Source organism: Styela clava, chromosome 2 (genome assembly GCF_964204865.1).
Source record: "Styela clava chromosome 2, kaStyClav1.hap1.2, whole genome shotgun sequence".
Lineage (NCBI taxonomy): Eukaryota > Metazoa > Chordata > Ascidiacea > Stolidobranchia > Styelidae > Styela > Styela clava.
Genome location: NC_135251.1, coordinates 30,120,576 through 30,142,246, shown reverse-complemented (window position 1 = coordinate 30,142,246; position 21,671 = coordinate 30,120,576). Strand labels below are relative to the sequence as shown.

At 35.7% G+C, this 21,671-nt stretch overlaps 3 protein-coding genes across 4 annotated transcripts; 1 reads left to right on the top strand and 2 right to left on the bottom strand.

The window, feature by feature from the left end:
• The first annotated feature begins 2,593 nt into the window (after positions 1–2,593).
• Positions 2,594–6,265, top strand: LOC120336079 (ATP synthase subunit b, mitochondrial-like). The gene is made up of 2 exons (XM_039403681.2): positions 2,594–2,681; positions 5,318–6,265. Exon 2 carries the CDS (start codon positions 5,384–5,386, stop codon positions 6,170–6,172), a length of 789 nt encoding a protein of 262 aa, XP_039259615.2. The 5' UTR covers positions 2,594–2,681; positions 5,318–5,383; the 3' UTR covers positions 6,173–6,265.
• Positions 6,266–7,733: 1,468 nt separating this feature from the next.
• On the bottom strand, positions 7,734–11,243 carry LOC120336078 (beta-1,4-galactosyltransferase 7-like). Its single transcript, XM_039403680.2, has 6 exons — positions 10,932–11,243; positions 10,333–10,459; positions 9,876–9,974; positions 9,623–9,706; positions 8,543–8,650; positions 7,734–8,307 (listed from the first exon to the last, which is right to left on the bottom strand). Exons 1-6 carry the CDS (start codon positions 11,210–11,212, stop codon positions 8,149–8,151), a joined length of 858 nt encoding a protein of 285 aa, XP_039259614.2. The 5' UTR covers positions 11,213–11,243; the 3' UTR covers positions 7,734–8,148.
• Positions 11,244–12,183: 940 nt separating this feature from the next.
• Positions 12,184–17,683, bottom strand: LOC120336680 (E3 ubiquitin-protein ligase Zswim2-like). Of its 2 annotated transcripts, none has more exons than XM_078110130.1 (9): positions 17,099–17,683; positions 16,589–16,706; positions 16,160–16,258; positions 15,681–15,789; positions 15,150–15,381; positions 14,569–14,795; positions 14,030–14,257; positions 13,552–13,714; positions 12,184–13,024 (listed from the first exon to the last, which is right to left on the bottom strand). In XM_078110130.1, exons 1-9 carry the CDS (start codon positions 17,246–17,248, stop codon positions 12,584–12,586), a joined length of 1,767 nt encoding a protein of 588 aa, XP_077966256.1. In that variant the 5' UTR covers positions 17,249–17,683; the 3' UTR covers positions 12,184–12,583. The 2 variants fall into 2 exon arrangements, with proteins under 2 accessions (XP_077966256.1, XP_039260344.2); XM_039404410.2 differs by having other exon boundaries at positions 12,184–13,015; positions 13,549–13,714; positions 17,099–17,650.
• Positions 17,684–21,671: the final 3,988 nt, after the last annotated feature.

The window sequence follows — 21,671 nt, the reverse complement described above, 5'->3', positions numbered from 1 at the left end:
GGAAGGATTCCACTCACTATCTCGCTATGTTGAGATATGTCAGATGTTGTTGACACGTTGAGCGGAGCTCCTGCTATCCCGGATTGTTGCTGTTCTTCTTTTTTGTTACATTTTGTTGTTATTACCTTTTTGGTCTTGCAAGGTGTTTTTTTCTCTGGGTGGTGGTGTTGGTGGATTCATATTGAGTTTAGAGTCATATACAGTATACTATATTTAACTATAACCTGTGAGATCTTGGACAGCAAACAATGCGCCTATTTTGCGCCTATTTAAACTATGGTTATATATAAACTACTTATTAGTGTTTATAGTGTTCGCAATCAGGCTATTTCTAGCCAATATATACAACACGTATCAGCATTTCAGACCTTTATCTACCCGATTAATCAGGGAATACCCTACGAGTTATCCGGTGGGATGGGATTTTCAAATCTGTACCGTTACATTTTATTCTTAAAACATAACCTCCGAGTTTCCAAATTAAATTAGATGACGAATCTTGGGTGTCGCTGCTCGATAACCGAATTTGGTTCCCCGCGGCTTCCCTTCCCCAGTAAAAATGTGTGTTAAATTTTGTTTATCTTTTGATTTTGTATGTTATTTTTTTGCTGGTTGGAAAAAATAAAATTGACTATGACAATGACGTGTCACATCGAACAACTTTTCCAGTCTCCTAAAATATCATGGTCGATAACTGCTTGGTGGTGAGTTAAGCGAGTAGCCTACGCCTTCACATATAAAACACACACCATCACGGCCGCGCATTTCATCTTCGACGTCCTCAGGTTGTGCACCCCTGATATAATAAATGCTTGTGCCAAAAAAAGATAGCTTGGAAAATTGAAGAGAACAATAATTGGAAAAAATTAGGTTCGAAAGATAAACAATGACGAACAAATACGATCATCCATTGAGTGCAAATGAGCCGATTGGGGATAAAGTATAATATGTTTTATTTGGTAAATCGAGCCGGACATAAGAATGGAAATAGAAAACGTCGATAAAAGAGGTTATACAAAGTTAGAGATTGGGCTAACAGATATCCAGCTTTTTTAGGTACTACATATTTGCTCTTATATTATTCAATATTATTATTTGATGGAACAAAACGTGGTCCTTTCTATATATATATCTTAGAAATCCAGTTTGTTTTCCGATAGATACCCAAATATCAAGCTTTTTTAGGTACTACATATTTGCTTTTATATAGTTTGTTTCCGCTATGAATTTTCCAAGGGGATGAATTGCGATGGAAATTGGTTGCAACATGTAAATATTAAACTTGAATAGAATCTTGAGTTTTGAATCGTATATCTACTCACTTATTTCACACGTATTGCATTTTACTAGTCGTCTCATCTAACCCTTGGTAAGTTCAAGGCTAAGTTCAAAATTCTTTAATAGTCCTTTCAGAACGTTCGAATACGATGATCTTTGTAATTGTTGGAAAAATCCCTCCGTCGTTTGAAATATTCAATCCAAGATGAGTATGCTTGCTTGGTTCAACATTATTTAAAAACGCCGTCAAGCGTAGGAATAAAGCTTCTGGGTACCACCTTGTTCAAATTTAATTTCTATTGGTCTTGAACTGGGTGGTTCAAGGTTGTCGGCATCTATGGCCACAATATTATTTTTGTATTGTTCACGGACCGCATTAATGCTAATAATAAGTGCAGGACTATATAAAACAAAATATTTCACCCGCACGATTTGCAGATCTATTTGGTTGGTCAGCTCTCTTTTCAAATTCATGTTTACCGCGACTTACAAATCAGTGATAAATGGTTGATTACTAAATTTCGACAAATGTGAGGTTCAGAGGGTAGTATCTATGCAACATTCATTGATTTTTATTTAAATTTTCTGAAATACAGACAGTTTTTTTGTGTGTTAACAATTGCTTAGTCCATTTTAATAATTGCTTAGTCCATTTTTTGTTTGTTTGTTTGTTTTTTTAAATTTTGTTTTGTGAACTTTAACCATTTACAATAGTCATATTTTACTGTGAACTTATCATCGTAAACTTGGAGGGAGCTCACTCCGATGACCGCATGGTCGTATTTTGAACTCCTTTCAGTATATACCGAAAAAAGTGTATTTTTTGTAGCCATTATTTATTGTTATGACTGTTTTTTTCTGGTTAACGAAATAAAATCTCTCTATCTCTACTGTTTAATCTGGTTGCAAAAAGGCAATCAACAGGGAGTATATTGTTAGGCCATAACATCTATCAGTAGCAATCTGGACTAATTCGATTTTTAGTTGTCCACAAAGCCTATTGAGAAAATGTGATGGTATGTCCCGAACGAAAGAATAGAATCAATCAATGTAACGCTGTCAAAATCGAAAACTGACTTAAACTAGTTAACGATTTAGGATAGCGAAGGACACATTTTAACGGAAATGAATAAGTTTGGTATTCAATAATGTCCTTTTTATCCACAGTCAAAGATAAAAGTAAGACCCAATCAACCTTATCTGTCCTTTCTCCAACTTGCCTTTGACGCAACAACTACTGACGTAGTCGTTATTCAAGGTGTGTAGGTCACCACGTTTGGCGCTGTTCAAGTTAGACCTAATCGCGTTATTGCCTCCGTCGGAGATTCCATCTTGCAGTCTTAATGTTGGCTGAAAGTTCTGATTTTTCTGTTGGGTCAAACCACCCTCTGTTCTACTTCTTGGTAAGTAGGCTATAGGTTAACTTTTTGCAGTGTAGCTACTGTATTATGATAACTGACTATGCGATATAACGTTATTCGACACAGTAGTAGGCTACCGTACCGGTCAGACGCGGTCGGAACCTTAGATTAGGTACCGTTACCGGTACCTACCGTACTGGATTGAGGCCCTTCTACTGTTCTAACGATTCAGACGTCCGTTTATTTGGCTTGAATAGCGTTAGTGTTAATAGTGTATAGGTATGTACGGATTTTGTGTATAGCTAGATAAATGCAGTAGTAATGCAATGCAGTAACTCCAACTGCTGATCTGCTTGAATCTGTGAATAACGTCAAACAAAAATGTGATTTGAAAATACTGCCCAAATTTTTTTTTTCTAACTAAAAGACTGTCTCGAGTGAAACGCTGTAAGTTACCCTATTTGGCATTTACGCCGTTCATCTCACTATAGCCTAGGCCATAGGTTCTCAAAGTGCTCCGTACGGAGCCCCAGGGCTCCGCGAGAGAAACCCAGGGGCTCCGCGAGCTATTCGATTACTTTTCAAAATACTGACTTGGCTAATTTAAAACTGTTCCTAGAAGCAATAACAGCTTTGATAAAATTTGACAACAATATAGCCTCGAAATATGGCAAAGTGGCGGACTTAAAAAATGACATTATTTATAAGCAGGGGCGCAGCCAGGATTCTTAAGAGGGAGGAGGTTCAAATTTGGAATCTGAAATTTATGCGCAACATTCTTGGCGATTCAAAAAAAAAAAGGATAACGAGATTTCTGTTGTGTAAAATATTCAATTCATGACCGATGTGAGCGTGTCTTGTCGTAATAATTTAATTGTGCTCATCGTTACTCACGTTCGATTCCAGATTACTATTAGGATTACTAAAATGAAAGAATACTATTCTAAAATAACATAAACTGCCAACTATAAATAAATTGGAGTCGTATTTTTGCGATCTTGGGATTTGTTAAACTTGATTTGTTCTCCGTCGGTAGTTTTAGAGTGGAAAAATTTTATTCTGACGTGAGTCTGCTGAAACAAAACGTATAGTGTTATCTTCCATTTTAAGTTTTAGTTCTAATATTTTAGAATGCCGCTTTTTAATCAAGAAATTTGAATTGCGGATTTACCTCTTTATTAACTATTATTTTCAGCATTTCGTCGCCGATGATTATAATATGGTAACATGTTTTTCACATTGAACTTATAATTCCCCACGAGAACGAAAAAGCAATTATCGTCGTCATTGTGGAACAATACATGTATATGCCGAAGGAAATTTTTGATTTAGTGAGAATAAACACCGGCGTAAAGATGTTTGAGGTTTAAAAACACGCCATGCTGACGAAAACAGTCGGCGATTGTAACAAAATGCAATCGCGCACGTTATTAGCGACCTTTTAAGTCTTCCAAAAATGTCAAGAGGGGAAAAGATTCGACGCCTAATTTATTAATATGTTTGTCATGTGTCAAATTTACAGCTTTAGTATTATACAATTTATCTTTGAAATTTAGATTTATTTATGACTTGTATTAACCCTGTTAAAAGGGTTTAGTATTTAAATTGAGTAAAGTACGTTTAACTTACTCAGGAATACTAATCGGAAAGTAACAATTTTAACATTTATTTTGGGGCTCCGTGAATAATAGTCAACCTTTTCAAGTGCTCCGCAACGCCAAAAGTTTGAGAACCCCTGGCCTAGACTACTGGGCCTTTCTCTGGAGAAAAGAAATACTACCTGGATGACTAAAACTTTGGTTTTGGTGAGTTGGTTATCACCAACATCAGTCGTCACTCTGCTATTCATACGGTACTCCAGTATTCATTGGTTTGCTTTTTCTATTAGGGCAATAGGCTATGTAACCAACAGTTTTAACATTACATTACTCTATCACATTTAAACCTAAAAATTCAAAGGCATTCCAGCATTCAGACATTAATAATTTCTGTGTTATATATTAGTACTGTAGTATGTAAAAACTTTTTATCCTAAGATTGATGGTCCATTGTTTGGCACATAGTGATAAGGCTGAAGCAGGCTGGGAATTTAGCACCACTCATTACTCCGCTCCTGTATCGCAGGTTCAAATTGTAATAATGATAATCATATTCACAAGTATCCTATAAACATCACCTTTTCAACATGTCTAGTGTCCATGACTACCTTCTGCCTTGATAGCGAAATTGAATGTATGGCCAATTTTTTGAGTAGACTTATTCATTGCTTTTTTATATAAATTAGTTATTAGTCCTCAATACTGAAAATCTCACCATTATTTGGATATCGTCGCTTGTCTTGCCGAAAAAAAAAGTTTTGGAAATAACATTAATCCTGTAATCTGTTGTATTCTAATGTTTTTGTCAATTTAAGATTACCATGAGTTCAAAATTGAATTTGTATAAAGCAGTACACCGTTCAAGGTTTTAATAAATTCTAAACATCTTCCAAATTTATTTCATGATAACTTATTTGGGGGTTCTTAGTATTTATAGTATAGATATGTACATTCTCAAAGAATTCTTAGCCATATCATTACAGTGTTGTAGTTATGAAATATTAGGATTCTTATTTTTAAGCTTGAACACATGCATATTCGATTTCAATTAATTACCAAAATGTTTTTGTGCAATTTCAGCTTATTTTAAGTTCATGTTGATTATTTATCAGCATTTGTAAATGCTTAGATAAAATAACAGCAACCATGTTGTCACGATTAATACCAAGAATAAACACTGCTCTCCGATCAACTATCATCAATAACATAAGGAATTCTTCCCTCACTGTTGCGTCAAGACCTCGAGACAATTATGTCGAAGATTATGAAAATTTCAAAATGCCACTTGCTCCATATGAGGGAATGGGTCCATTGCCTGTGAAGCCAACTTGGGATCCGAATTACATGCGTCATTATGTTATACCAGAGTATTGGTTTGAATTCTTATACCCACGCACTGGAGTCACCGGTCCATATGCTCTTGCTTTTGGTACTACAGCATTCCTAGTGTCAAAAGAAATCTACATTTACAGTCCCGAGTCTTGGCATCTATTTGCCTTATTAACAGTCACTTATGGTCTCCTGAAAGTTGCTGGACCCATGTTGCAAGAAATGATGCATTCAAACGAAGATCGACATTTTGATGCCATTTATCGTCTCAAGATGTCAGAAATCGATGGTCTCGAGGCAGAAGTGGAAGACATTAAAACAGAGAAATGGAGAAGTGGATTGCAAGAAATGTACCACGATATCAAGAAATCCAATCTTGCTCTTATGTTAGAAACAGAATACCTGAACAGAAAAGCATCTCTTGTATCCGCTGTGAAGAAGAAGCTGGATTATCAAGTAGCCGTTCAACAAGTTGATCGGGAGTTGGCACATTCTCATTTGGTAAATTGGGTTGAAGAGAAAGTAAGGAAAAGCATCACTCCAGAATCGCAGAAGAAAACTTTGGATGTTTGTATTGCCCGGCTTGCTGCATTGACACCAAAATAGCTAAATTATAAAAACTGTTTCTATATGTATCCTCAGTCTCCTTTGTTGCGAAATGTTTATCAGTGAACGAAATAATAAAAATTCTTGGTATTATCCTCTCGTCATTCTATGATTTGAAATGAGTCAGGTATATGTAGTTGCTACTACTAGGAAAAAATTTACTATTACAAATATTATGTCCTTCATAAATATTTTTAAATATTGAATCATATTCAACACAGAAATGGGGTTTAATTTTTTTACACTGTAGGAAAAAGTTAGGTGAAGTCAATTTTTTATATGATCATCAGTTATCAAATGCTGAGTTGGACAAATATTTAAAATAATATGTTCAGTATTATTCCTAAATTTGAAGAATTTTTAATTTGCGTATATTCGTTCCTTCTCGCCTTCCATTTGAGACTTCTCCCTATTTTAAAATCCGTCATTGGTTTTACTTCGTTCTGATGACTCATAAAATTTGAGGATTATTGGAATGTAGAAATTGTGGTGTCCATCACTCAACAGGTATAAGAATCGTTTGCTGAGTTAAAAATGAAATCACCTAGCATAGACCATGCTTCGATCGGGAAGGTCAGAGGGGCCGCCGATCAGCACGTTGTAGGGGGCAGCAGATCCAGGCTGTACATATTTTTCCCGATGTGTTTTTTTTTTGAGTAAAGGCTGACTTGTCGTGATTTGCCTTGTGTGACTGATTTATTTCACTCTTGCTTGACCTTCAATTTAATTATTCTCGTGTATAACAGCATCTATAATTCGTTTATCCCCTGAATTATTTTTGAAGTTAGATGTAAGGGGCGAACCGTGCCTTAGAGGCCCATATGGTGCCATATACATAAATAATAGAAAATAGTGTTCCATGTTATCTGAATGGGGTAAGTAAGATTCATCAGTATATATTACTACTTAAAGGCCAAGTCGTGCACACATGCATATTTTGCTTGATGGTTAATCCATCCCTCGAGGAGGGGTAGGGGTCATCAAAAGCACGCCCTGGGTAGCAGAATAGTTTGCTACGCCCCTCGTCGTCTCTCGTCCACTTGCCTCCTAAGAGTTTGAAGCCATGAGCGAGGTTCAAATTACGAGTTGGCCATCGAGTCGATAAAATTACTCGATGGATAGGCCTACTTACGGTGTTTGCTCGGTGACTTCGCTGTGCATGCTTCTGGTACGTTCCTCATTCTCTACGCTTTCTTCTTATTACCACCCGTACCACAGCACCAACAAATCATGTTTGTGATTACACCAGAGCCTTCCCTTCTTAATTTGGTGCTTCGTATAGATAAAAGGATGACTATACGACAGGAGATATAAAAATAACGAATGAAAGATGGTTTCATGGGGTTGCCTGGAGTACGCTGTTGTCACATTCGATCGAATTATTATCGCTGCTTATTTCTATTCGTCGAGAACTAACAAAAGTTATTTGTAACAAAATATGCGTTGAAATATGATGAGTCGCAAATGTTTCGCAAATTCAAAATATAGCTCATCCATTCCGTGAAGTTTTCCTCGAGGCGAGCGTCTTCACTTCTTGTGAACCCTCATGATAAATAAAAAATTATTCTCACTAAAAATATTTTATCAAAAACAAATAGTTTCAACTTCACAGATAAATAAAAATATAAAATAACAATGTGGGAATTAGTTAGCTTGCTCTGTTCAACAAAATGAGACAAAGTTGCAGTTTTCGCAATGTGGTTTACAATTTCAACAAATTTGAATATCTACTGAAAATCAAATGCACTCCCTATGTCGCGAAATTGGAAATGCGTATCCTACATATTGTAATATATTATATAAAAAACGTGGTTTGTGGAAACGTTCAAGCAGATATATATCTAAAAAAATCAGATTCGGTTTCATGCAATAAACACACTTATAATCACTAAGTCTGTCGTGATCTATCACTAATCACGAATATATCCTCGATTTTGGAAAAAAATAGGAAATGTGTCGCAGATCAGTGCGATTATTTAAGTATCAAATGAGCACCATTTCTCGACGTTTATGTCGCACCCCAAATTAACATTATAAACAGTTATTGGAACGTTTTTGATGGTCATTTCCACTGTTGATGAGATATTGTATTCGACATCATGGAATCCGGTATTCGTCTCCATTTGAAAAACATCCTGCAAAAAACACATCAAAACTGGGTTGTTAAGTGAAACATATCATTAAATGCTAAACCTCCAACTTGATGAAGAGAAGAAAGTAAAGATGCATTCAGGCAGTCATTCTTCGTTAATTCATGAAATCATTAATCTCTATATATATAGTTCATTCCAGATCATAAAGCATAAAGAGTAACTTTCGAAAACGGAAGATAAATTTCAATAAAGGATGCAATTTTCTGTAGTATTATACCTTGTGTTCTTTATTAAACCTCTTTTTATCTCGCGGTCGTTTGATTGGATTATGAAGATTCTTGAACGTATTATCTTTCCCAGTTGAAAGTCCAGACTTTCTATAAATCTGTCAAAGAAATTAGAACACTAAAACCCAGACTTTCATATGAACAAATTACCTTCAATTAAAACCGATGAAAATATGGGAACAAAAGTTTGGGAATTAGTTAGTTGATGTTCCAAAAGACATGCATGTTTTGGAAACAACATCATGGTGCTCTCTCGTTTTTTTTTCGATGGATATTGATTACGGACCCTAGCACCGGAATAAAATCTGTGAATAATCTGGTGTAATAGACCTGTTAATTAATGCCTAACGTCAACGTCTAGAATAATTCTCGTAGCATTTCCTACACTTCGCTTATTGAACACGAAATGTACATACGGATCGTTTTGGTATTATGTTGTTGTTGTGCGCCATCTTGGTGCATATACTTCTGGAGGTCCATTTTTTGTTGTGAAAAAAATTTGTTTCTTTTTTTTATTGGAACAATTGCTTTGAAATTTTTAGTGATTAAACATTGTTATTGTCGCTAGAAGGCTATTTATTTATTCCTAAATTTTCCATGATTTCTCTGAGATCTGATATTTTTCCAAAATATTGCTGGATTATATTTTCTTCATGGAAAATCAGTTTTCAATCCTCCAAGCGTGACGACTGTCTTCCACTTCGATTATGCAAACTCGTGCTACGCGGAGGTCTGAGGTTATTTGATACCGGTGACGCACTGTAGACTAGGTACGGTAAACTTTTTCGTTTTGGCTTTCGTGCCCATATATTTGGCATCGTACTCTTGGTTACAAAATTTTGGCTTCCGTTTCATTTTTGTATATGTAGGACTGATACTGGTTACCTGTCGTTCTAAAAAGTCACATGGAAGTTGTTACGTCAGTGTGCTCACATCAGAATCTTATCGTTTTATCATTAGTGATCCACCTGAAGCCAAATATAACTGATCTCTGGAAGTTAAATAATTTTTATCTAAACATTGATCAAGTTGCAGCCCTTAATGCTAAACTTGTTTCCTCTATAACTCACCGTCATATTTTGGTTCAATATTCTCATATAAAACTCGTTGTCCTCTCCACCCCAGCCCCAATCAGTATTGGTCATTCCTCTGACCTAAATTAATGAAAGCGTGTGATAAAAGTTGTAAAAAATATTTAGATCGATGTTAAACAACTGTATCTAGTGAATACTGACGTTTCGTCTACGTATTGCGTTAAAAATACCTGGACTAGATATCATATTGAAATTACTTGTTTTAGTCAAATATATATTCATAATGTACCTTCTCAAACTGTTTCATTGTTAGGAGTATGATTCCTCCAATGTATGTTTTTCCGCTGAGAAATGGATGATATTCTGGTGAAGCAACATGAAATGGGCCCTGTATAAAACAAATTTGGAATACATTTTGGCGGTGGCGCGCCGGATCGTTCTATTTGATAGATAGTCACTCCAAAGAAATTGTAGGGAATAAGCTATACTCGTAGCGAAGCTTGGCCAGGTGACGCCAAACAGTTGTATCCAATCCTGATGATGATTGACTAATTCGGTAATCCCCATCCAGACTAAGTTTAAAATTTAAATAAACGAAATAAAAGCCTAATGTTTACTATACTATGCTTGTTAGCACAAACGTGCGACCTTCGATGTAAACAGTTGTTAAAGAAAAAAATTGACTCGACTTTTTTTGTAGCATTAAAGATATAAACAATTTGTAAAATGTTTGGTTTTTTTCTCACCTTCTCTGGAAACGAGTACTGCAGTTGAGAATTAAGAGGTAGTAAATCAACATCATGTATTGCCAAATAATCGCACTCATCTCTAGACAACAGATATCCTATATTTACCAACGACCCTTTGTTAAATCTGCAAAATAAAGAAAAAATTGTAGAAAGCAGAAAAAGAATAAAAGGTATTTTGAAAGTAATGTAGTAAAGTAATCGGGTGGGTTTTAGAATAAGGTGTCCGCGTAAATTCATTTTAAATTGAGGGATCTACATCACGCATAAGCTATTTTGAGAGTTCTACTACCTGATATAATTTTGTCATTCCCACCAAAGCAATATGTCAGATGAAATACAATTTGCAAACGTCGGTGGTGCTTCGCACTTATAGCATCGCATTTGGATAAGTTTTACAAATAATAATTCAAATTTTTACTATTTCTGTGTAGGTAGTCACGCCTCTTTTTATTTGCGGTTGTCCTGAACATCTATCGTTTGGAACTGATAAATTACTACAAATATATATATAAATAAACTACAAATATCCACATTACTGTTCGGTGCGAACTTAATAATAAAACCCCTTATTCCTTATTTTATTGAAAATGTCATACCTGAATATGTCGGCTTGATTTATGACGTAAAACTTGTGATTTACGCATTGCTTGACAAGGAATTCGTGAAGACTGGGTACTAGTTCCATAAGTTCGTCAAATACATTTCTGAATGGTATGATGACTGCTAGTCTGTGCGGACTGCAATTATCCAAATCGGTTATAAAACTGTCCTGGCTTCTTCTAAAAGCTTGTAGTCCGCCTACATACTCTTGATGAATTAGATAAGTGCATGATACAATGAGAAAAAATCCTAGGACTATGACTTGAGCCCGTGCCATAGTGTTTACTAACAGTTCTAAATGCGACGTTGTCGATTGCACCGAATTTTTCGACTACCAAGTACGATGAATTCCGCCCCAGGCATTCAAGTAGCAAAAATAAGCCTCAGGCAATAAAGTTACTGGTATTGTGAGAATTAGATACGCGTTTCCAAATTAGGTTTGTTCTAAACGTGGCAAAATAAGTTTTTATCTTGAATATAATCCATAATGGGCCTTCAGAAACTCGTCTCTAACAGGATGATCATTGATTATTATAGAGAAGGACAGTCTTTAAGCAAGATACACCCTTTCCATGTTGGGATATTCACAGAACTGCGAGAACACACAGTGATAGATTGCATTAACATGATCCTAGTCAGTGACATAAGTCCATGCACGATCATCAATGATCGAACCCAGAGAAGGGTGTCGCTTCAAACACGGATTGATTAGAGACAGTCATTATGTTTTTCCCGCACAATCACTGCTGAAAGTATCTAAATTGATCTTCTTGTTGAAAAAAACACTCCCGTCTTCGCAACTGATGGACCAATCAAATTTATAGCACTCAATGATGGAAGAATCCGCCGGTATGCTATTTTTTCGATGGATTTCTACCCCCAAGAAAAGATGATAAGACCGGTTAATATCATACAGCGAACCACGGCTTCTCGCCCGGTCACCAGTCCATGTCGGGTAAGGGACTAGTTAGCCAATTATTAGTTTCAGATGCATTGACAAAAGAAGAAGCCGCAACCGACCAGCGGTTACGTGCGCCATCCTTCGTTGCAAGGAGTCCAGCAATTCTCTAGTCTAGCACACATTTATCCCCCAAGGGATTCAAATCCACGCAAGGTAATCATAGGTGCGGCGTCTAGCATGATGCGGTCACAGCAAATTCCATGGTGGCAATATACCGTACCTCCAGAAAGTCTATTTATCACACTGACAAAATAGTTTACGAAGCACTCATACTAAATTCTCACACGAATTCTCAAGCGACTTTAATTATTTCAAACACAAATGAAATTGAACACAGATTGAGACTGGAAGAGCTTAGAATCTTACACATAAAATAAACATTCATTTCAATACAAAAATAAACCGTTTGAAAAGTGAATAAAATAAATAAATTTAAAATTATGTGGGGGAACTGGCAAGCAAGATAATAAAGAATCCATTTTGAAGAAACAATCCACAACAGTTTTTGAATAGAATTAGGATAAAATCTCACATTTATACTGCAGGCGGGGAAACTTACTAAACAGATTATCCATCAATATCAATTGAATCATCGCCAAATAGATTGTACAGTTTTGAGAACACATACTTCTGATGGAATGCACCAATATGCTGCTTATGCTTGGCGTAGAACAGATATAAATATTTCTATGGCAGGTCATCATCAAATGTCATGGGTTGAATACTTTGTAAATCCGTTCCGGACAAAGGAGAATTTCCCGTCAACCATAGATCTACTTGGGAAGAATGTGGAGCTGTCTTCCGTTCAAATGATCGGTTTCTAGATCGGACAACTGATCCTTTTGCAATTCCATTTGGAGTAAATGCATGATTTGATCGACTTTTAGCTCGTTGTCTCACATGCAACGGGTTTTGAGGAGGAAGAGATAAGTGACGTGATCTATGGTTTAACTCGGCCTTTCTGCTTAAACTAAGTGTGTGACAGCCACTCACAACATCTTCAATTGTGATTCCAACAGGGTTTACAGAACTTGATGACTGATAATTAGTTGCAGTTGAAAGTGTTCGATTGTCTATGTTGCTTGCATTCCTTGCATCAGCATTATACCTCCTGTCATTCTGATTTTGAATAATATTGAAAATTACGAACATTTTGAATCATAAACAATTTTCAATTATACCCATGGAAAATGGTACTCACGGCATCAGAACTACTAGAATGTAATCAGATAAGAGTGTGGCAGCCATATTTATATCAAGTTTTCGAATGTCATAGACATAGATTATCAAAGTATATATTTTGAATGCAGACAGAAGTGTACAATTTCCCACCATGATGGTTTTGCCATGGTACTTGGCTATATGAAAAACTGTCGCAACAGATCACAGCTTCACAGACAATAAAAATGTCATCTGCATTAAGCTCAAAAAATCATTGGACGTAGATATATGCTATTCAGTGTGCAACAACAGTGATGTTTTATAAGTTCATATTTCCAATTTTCATAATATAACATTTCTTCTTTATTCAAAAAATTATTTTGAATGGGAAATATAATAATCTCAATCTGTCCATGCCCAAGAGACTGACTCAAAAATGATACAAAATAGTAATTGGAATCAGCAACAACAAAATTCCTAACAGAACTTACTTGCATATTCTGTAATTTTGCAATTCCTATTCCAGGAATCATTAATTCTGTAGACATATCAGTTGCTTCAATATCTTGTTGCCTGCTTCTCTGTCTACTCGTTGAAGTTGCACTTTGTTGTCTACGATGCATTCCCACCACCAGTCTCTTATCAATTGGACATCTCCTGTATAGCAGTAAGAAGTTGTGAAAGACTTTCTATATCAATTTTTTTCAAAATAGTACGCAAAATATTCTGAAATAAAATTGAGGCATCAAAAACATTTTTAATAAGCCAATGCTCTGGTCTAGATATATTAAAATTTAGAAATACTTCAAATACTCATTTTTTTATGTTCTAACCAAGAAGTACTTTCACTGAAATTATATTGTAACTTCCCCAAACGAAGCTAAAATGTTGGAATAATTTTGGCATTTTATGCTAATAAAAATGTCGTTTAACAACATGAAAAAAAATACAATTTTTGTTCCTTGAATTTACCTGTGATCTTCTGAAAGCCAATCATCAATGCATTCTCGATGAAATATATGTTTACACTCTGGTAATTTTCTCACATATTCGCCAACCTCGTATGATCGTAAACATATTCTACATTGCTTGCCAGGCACAAGTAGTTTAGCTCCAGGTCTGACTTTCATCATTGGAAGAGTGTTGATGACATGTTCAGGTAATCCACACAAATCAACTGGAGCTGTGTCTCCACTTGAGCTAAAAACAGAACTGAAAAATCTAACTGGTTGTATCAATACGAAATATAATTTAAAACGTTGTATATTTGAAAGTAATGAAATTAAGCATGCTTTAACAATTAACATAAATAAATGATTTTACAGAGTTAGTCTAGTTAATAAGTCTAGCTAAAATACCTAAATCAAAATGAATTGTTTATTTCTAGAGGATTGAACATTCATTATTAGAGGTCTCATTCAAGCTAAAGATAAAATATCATTAACTCTCTACATATAATTGCCACAATCTGACTGGACGAGACAAAATTTATGGGTAAAAACGGCACGAACCTGTCCAATTGCAGTAATAAATCGTAATCATTGTCTGTAATTTCACGAGTGGACAAATCATTAATAATAGCGAGTTCCCGATCTGTTTGAAGTCGAGACTTTGCAGGGCGCCAACGATTTGTTCTTTTTAGACGAAATTCAAATGAATGATGCCTATGTTTGTTACCGTGGAAGCAGGTATTGCATAAATAGAAGGAAGAACATGTTGTGCACTTGTAGCATTTACCCTGATATATGAAAAAGAAAAATTGTTCACTGTATGAAGAGTAAAATATAGGGCGACCCAAAAAAGAAATAGAACCAAGGCCATTGGAAACATATTCTAGAGAGAACATAACCTTTGTGCGAAGCATACTAGGTTACTGAATTTATTGTATACAATCATACACAAACAAATTTTGAGTGTTAATTACACCTTCTTCATTTTCATAGAAGTAATCAAGAAATAATGGGTTCTGTTTTTTTGGGATCCAATTGTATATTAATGGCATGTACGTCTAAGTATATACATCCCATATTTACAACAAACGATTCATCAGGATAAATATGCACTAATCTCAAAAAGAGGGTTCGTTAGTTACTTTTATGGGACACATTTGACATCCATTACAAGAAATTGAAAAATGAACATCCAGTCTGTATGCTTCAATATCATCGCCAGAAGCATTCCGAAGTTCTTCAAGCAATTTATAAAAGCTTCCAAAAATTTCTCTACACATTGGACATCTAATTTCATCATCTTTTGATGATTGACGTTGATGTTCTGCCCAAATCTTCATGCATTTGATATGAACACTGTTTCCGCAACCATATCTGTAGTCCAAAATTTCCACAAATTATTGATGGCATACAGAAAAGAGATGCCAAAATGCAATGCTAAGAGATTCACCAACATACTTTGTTTGCATTATAAAATTTGACATACTGTAAATCAGGCATTACCAGACTAAATTAGGAATTTTTTAGACTATATAATATTTTTTTCTAGGATAGGCTTACCAGTCCATGTCTGGTATGGGATTATCTAGCCAGTCTTTTGTTTCAGATGCATGAACTTGACAGTGGACGAAGCCATAATTGACCAGCAATTACATGAACCACCCCACTCTTACCTGCAATATGTTACAGGCAAATGATTATCTAATAATTCTTCTTGACATATGGGACAAACATCCAATTTTGAAATAGCTCGTTGTTGTGCAGTTCCTTTTTCTGAAGTACCTTGGTCAAAAATAGAGAATGGTTGGGGCTCCCGAAGTATGCGAACCAAGATGGCGGACATCGGAATGTAATATGTGTACTAGGTTAGGGTTAGGCCATAATTTTAGGTATAAATACTACGGGAGGCTCTTGGCTAGTCTTCGAACTGATAATAGGACTAAAATAAGGAAAATTGGAAAAAAATTATAGTCTAACCCTAACCTGTTACCCATCAACCCATGTTACGTTCCGATGTCCGCCATCTTGGTTCGCATACTTCGGGAGCACCGAATGGTTACTGAGGCACAAATCAAGTTTGAATCAATCATCTCTATTTCATTGACTATTTCTTATCAGTAATGATAATATGTAAAGATTGGTCAACTTTTACCTATATCTTTATTTCCCTTGGGTTGCTCTTTCTTCACCTTTTTTGGACCTTGCAGCAATTGATTGATTTCTCTTTCTACCAGGCCATGTTGATATGATACTTGAATATGAAAAATATATACCGGTAATATAAATATGCACTCCATGTCAATATATAACTATACCGTAGTCTACTGCCCCACAAAATAATTGCAAAAGTAACACTATATTTCAAAAATAAATTTCAGTTTCTCCATCAAGATACCATCGCAATGTACAGCTCCATTAAAATTTACATCCAAATGTTACTACAGTAACTTATGAATGCAAAATAAAATAATGATGCATCAAACTTCATAGGAACATGATTTAGACAAAAAGGAAACATTTGCATAGTTATAGGCGATATGGTTTTGATTATAAATAAATATTTCAAGTAAATGAAACTAACATTCATTTGTTCTTGGCCACTTGAATTTCTTCAAAATTAACCAGCATATATGCTTGCATGGGTTTCTTTCTCTCTTGAAAACATCGCATGTACAACTGTGTGGATCTCCAATGTTAACCTAAAAAACTTCTGATACATTAATAAACTCTAAAATTTAGAAAAAATTCGAAATTTGTTTACAGTTTTCAAAATATAAATATGTAATGCTCCAACTACCAAGCCCTAAAGATGCTTTCACACTTGTTAAAACTCTTATTTAGTAAATTCAGATTCTGTATCGAATAATGTGATATTTGACGCATTTAAAAAAAATGTTATTCCATTGCATCAGTACGGTAGTCTATATAAGCTAAAATTGTATGAATCCATGTATCTATCTACAGATCTACCTATCTTGAATATCTACCAATTTGCAGATTTGGTCCAGCCACCAATTTGATACACATAAGCCAGCAATAACGTAATAACTTTATTTCTTCTTGTACAAAAGGCCAATGGCTGCATGTTCACCTTTAGTTTCCTATCTTCTTCTTCTTCTTTCAACAAAAAACTGGTTGGTCCCATTTCTCTTAGTAAAAATATAGTTGAATTCAAAGCTTCGTCTTGATGCCAACTTACAGCATCAGATGCTTCCAATTGCCATTTAGTTTGTCGAAGCATCTTTGAATGCACTGTGCGCTATTTAATCTTCCCTGCTTTTCAGTGCCGTTTCCGAGTCGCGTGTGTGTCAATAAGTCAGCGCAGTCGTAATCCATTTCACAATCAGCTGTCCAGTCGCCGTGACAACCAATAAACCACTTGTCGGGTCGGTGGAGAGCAAAGTGATAGTCACTTTGGTGGAGAGCACAGAGATACCGTGTTTTCCCGAAAATAAGACCTACCCTGAAAAAGAACTAGCCTAAATTTTAAGAATTATTTTAATATAAGCCTTCCCCTAAAATAATACCTAGTCAATAACGCGAATTTTTTTTTTGACCTAGTCGCTAGCAAGCTAGCTCTCCTACCCGTTTTAAATGCTTAATAATCTATGTTTTGCAGATATTTTGCATGAAAACGTGTTATTCATAAGTAAATGGATATCGGTTTTTTATATTTTGCATATTTTAAAATATCGTAATTCTTTACTTTATAATTTTGTTTTTGATAAATTAAAATATAAGACACATAAATACCCCCCCTCCCCCCCCCCAAATAAGCCCTAGTGTTATTTTTAGGAAATCGAAATAAAACGCTGTCTTATTTGGTTGGGACCCCGGGGAATCCCGATCCCGAAATTTGGACTGTTTTTTTCCAATCCCGATCCCGCAATTATTTCGTAAAAATCCGGGGATTTTAAGACTTTGCTACCCACATATAGATATTCTCACAAATGGTTGGTTATACCCAACGACTAACATACCATTTTATTCAATACTTAATTGAAAAAAAGCCATTCACGCGTACAGTGTGAGTGAAAGTGGAATTGTTGTGCGAAATTTTTCTCAAATTGTACCAAGTAATTATTATTTGACTAGTAGAATTGCCATTATTACTGATTTATTTAATCATAATTTGAACTCAAAATGTCATTCAGTAAATAAAACAGTCACACTTTTGAAAAGTAAAATCCGCATTCCGCCGTCAGAAATGATAATATTCATTGATTTAGCTTAAAATTGGGACGGTTAATTCACAAACGGTGACAAAAAAAGATCAAAGCTGACCCAAAATTTAAAAATCGGAATAAAATTCCGAATTCAACCCGATATTCGACAATTCGTTAAAATTATGCGATTCGATGAAAATGTACTATTTTGACCACCCTTGCGATCTGTAATCACGCCAGTAATCTGGCGAAACGCGTGGTAGTCCAAACACTGATGCAATGAAATGAAGTGTTTTAAGCGATAATAATTAATTGTTGTAATGAAATACAATTTGTTTGCCACTTTCATTTCTCTCGCAAATGCCGACAATAACACTATTGAATGATTTTGGCAATGAGAAAAACCTTGAATTGTAAGTGAGAATGCATGCGATAATAATAAGGGCGTAACATGGAGGGGCGGTGCGCAACTTCTACAATAATGTGAGATGCTCCGAAGACGCTCTCGTTTACATTAATGTAAGAAAACAGTTCTAATATCGATAACTATTAACCATTTGTTCGCGCTCGACTATCGCACTCTTAATGGGTAGTAAATGTTCGTGCTTTTATGATAGGTGTGCCGCTAATATTCAAAGAGCTAAATAGTGTGCCGCGATATAAAAAAAAAGGTTGGGAACCACTGCCCTAGATGCTCTAATACTTCTGCGTCGATATTACATGAAATAAATACGTGATTTTCATGCAAGTTGTTACTTGTCATGCAAGTTGTTTCAATCTTTTACTTAATCACGGGATTATACGGCTCAATCCCGGGATATCACGATACCGGGATTTCAAAAACTGGTCACGAAATCACAACCCTACTTATAAGACGTCGAGGATGTTTTTGATATTACACAAATAATATTGTCTATTTCAATTTAGTCAAGATAGTTTGTGCGTCCCCGGCAATAAATATAAAAGTAAATTGTGTCCTAATTAATTGTTTTCATGTTTCGATAGTGACCGAACATAACGGGAAATTTTCTCATTTTTTTGCAATTTAGAGCTTATAAAATAGCTCTGAAATAAAATTTAGTATCTGTCGCGTATTTTATCGTTATCGAGGCGTCGTTAATGACAATATCAGTTTAAGTTAGCGGTATTAATTTATAAATAAAAATAAAATTATTACAACCGACATGAAATATTAAAATCATCGCCGACTCAAAAAATAAATGGCACATTCACTCACATGTCCAAAACTATCATTATTCAAAACAATAGAGTAGACCACGTGCTGCTTACGTACTGATTTTAGAGGCTAGTCTATCGCAGCGTTTTCAGTTTCAATTTTTGATTGTTGTAACTAAACTGAAGTTCCTCGGCAGACATAATGATAATTAAGTTATTTGATATACAACTATTTCTTGGAAACGCAACTAACGACTGACTAATAACGCACAAAACTATCAAAAAGAGGCAATGGACCTCTCCCCGAACATCGACTTTCTTGTTTACTTCGTGACATTGGCCAATCAGCAAGATGCAAAAAGTGACGTAACAAGGTTCCCTTTTTGCAACCGCTCAGACACTTTTCTCACTCAGACCGTAAGCTCAGACAGATTTTCAAGCGTGGTCGTAATCGTAACGTTACCTCGTTTTCGCAGACTAGGCTAAAATTCTTTACCGGTACTTTTAAAAAACAGATTGTTGTATGCGATGAATCATAATGATGGTTTGAAACACAAACCCTATTTTACAGGCGCCAACTCACAAAAGCACTCTTAAAATAGCCCCGAAAATTTTGCAATGGTAAATAATAGAAAGAATTTTTTGGGGGTCAAAAGTCGAGGAAAGGCAACCACGCTTAAATCAGTCTGAGCAAAAAAATTGTCTGAGCGGCGGCATAAATTCCGATTGTTACGTCATTGTTAACCTACCGCTGATTTGTAATTGTTACTGCCAAAACACGTACAGTAGCCTATTATATTGTCTTTTTTAACATTGTTTAATTGTTAGTCGGGGTGCATGTCGCACATCTGTGTCTTAGGCCAGTAAGGTCTTGAACATGTATTCCCGTCTCTGTTTTACTGTTTAATTATTATGCAGATAGGCTACTGTTATATTTCTGAGGCAAATAAACATACATATATTTAGTAGAACCGAATCTCCCTCTCGTGTCCAGTAGCGACAAATACAATCTTCAAACACTGAAAATTTCAAAACAAGTGGTCCAGTAGTTAATGAGAAAATGGATTTTTTTTCTTACAACGAAAAAAAAAAGGAATTCTAAGCACAACAACATAAAAAATATGCACAACGTTTCACTCAATCCGACATGAACATGGCCACTGTTGCGCATTTCTCTGATCACGTGATGTCATGTGATTCCATCAGGTTGAGATCGACAGCTTTTCCGTTTTCGTTAGCTATTGATTTCGGATTTGCTCGGCAAACCGTCAGAACTAGCTCTGTACATACGTACGGTACAATTCAGTCTTCAAAAACATACGGTACCGGCATGTAGCTATGTAACTTCAGGTTAATATTTGGATATTGTCACAGTCAGACAGTTGACTGATTTTCCAGTGTTCAGATGTTACAAAATGCTAAGGCTGCAAAGCAGCTCTGCAGCTGGTAAGGCAGTACTGGTATAGGATGGTGTAGCCAGTCTGCGGACGATTTCATTCAAACCGCTATAAAACAAAAACCATTATTTCTAACCCGTTAATTTTTTCATGGTAGGTGCATTGGCATTTATTCTACACGCTGAACCTCGAATTAACTTTCTACGAACAGGGGTTAAAGCTATACAAACCACCAAAGTACGACACTCTGAAGACATATTTGCGACCGAACAACCAGTGTGCGACCACGGATTTCAAGCCTTGAACATCGTTTCTGCTGCGTCGAGACTAGGGCATACGCAGCCATGCGTGAAAAAAATTGGCTTATTGCATTTCTGACCGTCATATATTTTAAGAACATGGTTATTTCGAACAAAACTCTTCAAATTATAAACAAAGCACCGCATCACAGCAATCAAACAGACTAAAACACGGTGGTCGCAAATTGGTCGACAAAGATATTATCGACGTATTGGAAATGCGCACCCTCCTATTCCAGTATTCCCCCTCTTTTTAATGTAAAAACGCGAAACTTCAAAGATGGTTAAAAGAAACACAACTCTACCCACCTGCCAAGTTTCATCTTTTTATCTCTTATATTTGTGTGGATTTTTAGGCTTTTTCAAAGGAACAATGGGTAGTTGGCGACAAAAATGGTCCGTTTTTTTTCTTCGGTCGGGTTTTCGGTCGTAACTTTTTTGTTTGTGGCCGCATTTTAGTGTAATTTTGCAGAGCTACGAGGGATGAGTGGACGATAACGTGTGCGAAATATCGTCGCGGTTCGTTAATTTTTTCGGCATTAATTTAATCGATGAAGTTGATGGTCGCAAATAGGTCGTGGCCGCAAAGTGGGTAAGCCACCCTAGCTTATATATTTCTGTATTTA